Consider the following 5025-nt stretch of genomic DNA (forward strand, 5'->3'; position numbering starts at 1 on the left):
TGGCGTCACGCCAGGTTATGTCAGAAACATCGCCTGCGGGTTAACTTTTGTTTTCCCTGACAAAGCAGATGCCAGGCGGGCCAGTATAACACAGGGCTTACACAGAACGTTGACAGAACTGGTTTGACTTGTCTACGTACTTAAAAAAAAACAAAAACATTAGAAGGTAGTTTCAGTTTTAAACCAAAAACACAACTGGAAAGTACCCAAGTTGTAACGGATGTTTTAGCATGGGCTGTGGATAAACTTAGTAGTGAGTGAAGAAAATAGCTATATACTGCCCTCTAGTGATGGTTTGGGAGTACTGCAGCCTCAGCTGGCATCAGGCCTCTGGAGAGGTGGTTTGGCATTCTGGGACTTTTGGCTGGTTTCTAAGGCAGTAAGAATTAAAGATGTTTCTCTGGGAACTAAAATGTTGGCCCAAGTCTTAACCCTTGTTTTGTTTACCAGTATTGCCGTGTTCCCAGACCTTAAGAATCTTTTCAGCTCTTCTAGTCGACACTATGGCTAAACTAGCGTCCCTGCCTTGAAGGGTTAGAGTAAAATCTAATTACAGGACTTATCTCTCTTACCTGTAAGTGTGTGTGTGTGTAAAAGAGAGAGAGTAATTCAGTTTCCAAATGCAGTTCTGTAACAGTTCTGTGAGTGTATTAGTGCAGTGTCTTCCTCTTGTAGTTGTGTGAGTGTGTGTGTGTGTGTGTGTGCGCATGCACATTCAGAGAAGAATCACTTTATTCATTGGTCTGTCCACCTCACACAAACACACATTCAACTGTAGGGAGAGAGAGAGAGAGAGAGTGTGAGTCAGTCACCTCTCAGTGGGACCTACTGGCGCCCTCTGTTTGTCAAAGTGTGAAGTGTTGCAGTGAAGTTTTGTCTGGAGCTAATTCAGTTCTGTGGGATTCACATCAAGTGTGTATCTTTATAAAAACCACACTGCTCTCTCCTGCTTTGAATCTCTGAAACTCTTATAACAGCACTGACATTTAGGTTCTGAAGCTCTCGAAAGAACAGGGGGGAAATTCCGGAAATTTCTGCAGAATTGTTTCATCGCCACGGAGACAAGATCTGTATGTGAGCTTCAGTCTGTCTAATGACGATTTGCCTGCGGCCTTTCCTCACTCTCAGTGACTCTCGTCCTCAGTTAAACTCCAAAGATTAGCTCAGTAGGCTTCTTATATGTAAATGAGTGAGAGTGGGAGGGGTTGTGGATAAACTGATTTGATTGGAGGAAAGCAGATGAGGGCAGGGTCAGGAGAATGTCCCCATTAGTGTAGTTCATAATTGCGTAATGTAATACCAGCATTAACATAGATACTCACCGGTGCTCAAGGGTTGAAGAGTATCGTAGAGTTCTGGTTATTGATTATTATTGATTATTTATTATTATTGATTATTATTTATTACTTGTCAGGTTTTGTTTTACCGTGTAACAGTGCGTCAGTTACAAAACACATCTCATCATTCCAGGATAATGGAAATTTCCTCTGTGCTGAGACTGTCTAAAAAAAACGAGAGAGAGAGAGAGAGAGAGAGATGTTATTGCTAAATAAACTGTCACACACTGGTTCCCCGCCCATCAGAGTCTGTTGTTCATTTAAGAGTGGCTGTGTTTGGTTTGTGGATGGACTTCAGTATAACAGGAGCTGACAGAGATAAAACTGTGTTTGTGGTTAGGGGAGGTTTTTCTCCCATAAACACACCGCTCCGCTCTGACTCATCTGAGGGGGGAAAACGCAGATCTCAAAACCCAGCACGGCGGATCACCCCAACACATCACGGCTTTTTCACTAACACAGCACACAGCGCCTCATTCTGTCACCCCAACACATCACGGCTTTTTCACTAACACAGCACACAGCGCCTCATTCTGTCACCCCAACACATCACAGCACTTAACACAGCACACAGCGCCTCATTCTGTCACCCCAACACACCGAAACACTTAACACAGCACACAGTGTCTCATTCTGTCACCCCAACACATCACAGCACTTAACACAGCACACAGTGTCTCATTCTGTCACCCCAACACATCACAGCACTTAACACAGCACACAGCGTCTCATTCTGTCACCCCAACACATCACAGCACTTAGCACAGCACACAGCGCCTCAGTGAATTGGGTTTATTTTTTTGTTATTTTTGTTTTGAGTTTTATCTTATGGAAATAAACAGTGTTGACATTTAATGTTTCATCACTTTTTTTTTTTTGGGCAGTTTCTCTTAGAAGTTGAATCCATTCTATTGTTTGACCTTCTGGCCTGTGTGTGTGTGTGTGTGTGTGTGCGTGCATTTGTGTTTTAGGTGTGTATAAGCCGGAGCCACTGGGGGACATGTGGTGGGCAGTGTTATCCACAGGAATCCTGTTTCTCTATCACTTTGTGTTTCTGCAAGTTCTGGGGATGGTAAGACACACACACACACACACACACACACACACACCACGCATTACACAGAACGACACTAAACATTTAGCAGAATGGTTTTGGTCAGTGTTTTCCCTGTCCCTCTCACAATTCCTGATCTAACACACCTGATTCAGCTCATCAGTTCATGTGGGCAGTGGGTCTACGAGGAACCATAACTAAAAAAATAGGCCACCAGTCTGGGGCTAAGGGACCGTAAGTCTACCGTCACTGGACCACAGCGGTGGCCAGTGCAGTTGGGAATGAAACCCAAAACAAAGCCTCGTCCAGTTCTGCCTGGAAGGCTGGTTAGGTTGGAGAGTGAAATCCAGTGAAATCCGTCAGTCTTCTCAGAGTTGGGGAGAGCTGAACTGCAGCTGACAGGATCTGAGTGGAGTCTGGTCTGGTCTCATCCCCACACGCTTCTCTTATGGGCTTTTTCCGCTGCATGGAAGCGACTCGACTCGACTCTGCTCGACCCTGCTTGCCTTTTTGGGACCTGGCGCCTCGTTCGTTTTCCACTGCAGTTAGCACCCCCTCGATGTAGCCGGTGACGCCGCAAGAGACTGTCGTGACGTCATCTTCAACGCGTCAAACACGGTAGCGATGGAGGATACTGAAGGGATGGTGTTCTTGATTCTCGGTACGTCTGTACCCCTTCAACCGAACACGGTGTGGTTTCGCAGACTGCCGTCGTAACAGCTTGGCGAATCGGGAACCGATCAGTGGATAGAAAATTTGCGGTCGCTACAGTAGCTTGGCGTTTTTAAAAATGGTGGGTTTGTGCAGGATGTCCGAGGATATGTCGCGTGTCACGTGGTAGTGACGATTCTCTCTGACCAATCAGGAGTCTGCAGTGTTTTCACGTCACATCTTAGTACCTACTCAGTTCGCTTGGAACCACGACGGAGTAGGTATGAAAAATAATATCTGGTGCCAGGTACTAGGTACTAGATTTGCCTAATAGAAAACCGAAAAAGGTGAGTAGGGTGGAGTCGAGTAGAGCCGGTACCAGGCAGTGGAAAAGTGACATCTAGTCTCTCCTGAACTAGTCCCTCTTAGTCACTAACGAATGAGAAAAGGATTAGATTAGATTAGATTACGCCCAACATGCTTCTGGAAATTTCCTAGCAACAGTTCTGATCCTCCACTCGACCACCCAGTCATTCAGTCATACTCGTTTATTCATCCCGCCTTTATTTTAACCCGTTCTGATCCTCCACTCAACCACCCAGTCATTCAGTCATACTCGTTTATTCATCCCGCGTTTATTTTAACCCTTTCAGTGCTCTCTTCCTCTCTCTTACTGTATTTTACGGATTCAAACCCACCCACCCCTTTTCTCTCTCTCTCTCTCTGCGCAGGCGACGGAGGTGAATCTGAACAACATGTTGTGCCCGGCTGTATCGGATCCCTTCTACGGGCCCTGGTACCGCGTGTGGGCCACGGGTCACCAGACCCTTCTGACCCTGATCCACGGCAAGGTTCTGACCCTCCTGTGTCATCACACCGTTCCCACCTGCTCGTACCTGCTGGACGGAGCTCACCTGCGCAGCAAGAAAGTGGACTGAGCTCTCCTTCACATACAAACACGCACGCACACGCACACGCACGCAAGTATGTGACGAGCGGGCACGCTGCCGTGTCCGTGCTCCTCCCGTGTTCTGAGACAACATTTCAAAATCCTGAACTCGTCTGGTTAACGCGTACAACTTTTAAAAATTTTTTAACTGTTTTTGTTTGTTTGTTTGTTGTTGTTGTTGTTGTTATTTTATGCTGTAATTCTCGTAGTCCTAGAACAGGGTCAGTAGAGATCGGCATCTTTTACTCATAGTGTTGATACAGGATGTCTGTAATCTGTAACGCAAAATACTGTTGTTTTTTTGTTTGTTTTTTTCCCTCCCCTCTTCCTATCGATGTGACTGTAGCCATGCAAAACTTGCCTTTTTTTTCTTCTTCTTCTCTTTGTTCATGGGATTTGTCTGAAGTTATGAAGCTACGTCTGCTTACAGACCACAACCTCCGCGCCCTCTCCAGCTGCCTTTTGGTTTTGTTTGTTTGTTTGTTTGTTTTGTCGTTTCCGTTTGTCCGACAGCAAAATGGAGCCAAACTCTGTGTTCTTTGTCTTCTTTTTTTTCTTTCTCTCTTTTTTACTCCCCCCCCCCCACTGCTTTGAATGGCCATTGTTAAATTCACGTCATGGCTAATTGTACAATATCAATGTGAAACCCCTAGCTCTCAAAGGCGACATTTAAAAAAAAAAAAAAAAAAAAAAGACAGGAAAAAAAAAACATCTGTTTCAAAAAAGGAAATGTTTTGCTGTATTGTGTTACCGTGTTGTACAAAGTTGAGTACGTACTATGTTTCTGTGAGGGGGTGTGGCCCTCGCGTGTGTGTGTGTGACATCGGCATGTAGATCAGCGTCACTCCAGTTCTTTTGTAGAAGCTTCACTCGCACACTCCCGGCATCCGCGGGGCAGCGCGTCAAAGCCACCGTTGGCTCAGAGGGTCATTGGGGGCGCGATCCCATTGGTCAGCCGAGTGAACTGGGTGTGTCGTGTAGAGGAAGAGGGCTTCAGTCACATGACCAAGAGAACTCTGTTACAGAGGAAGTCA

General features: G+C 45.8%; 1 protein-coding gene across 1 annotated transcript in view; it reads left to right on the forward strand.

Annotated features, from left to right (window-relative positions):
• Positions 1 to 3980, forward strand: part of tmem164 (transmembrane protein 164) — a 24931-nt gene extending 20951 nt beyond the window's left edge. The window contains 2 exon segments of the mRNA XM_030794042.1: positions 2309 to 2409; positions 3774 to 3980. Of these exon segments, the coding sequence (XP_030649902.1) occupies positions 2309 to 2409; positions 3774 to 3980 (308 nt within the window).
• Positions 3981 to 5025: the final 1045 nt, after the last annotated feature.

Source organism: Chanos chanos, chromosome 16 (genome assembly GCF_902362185.1).
Source record: "Chanos chanos chromosome 16, fChaCha1.1, whole genome shotgun sequence".
Taxonomy (NCBI): Eukaryota; Metazoa; Chordata; class Actinopteri; order Gonorynchiformes; family Chanidae; genus Chanos; species Chanos chanos.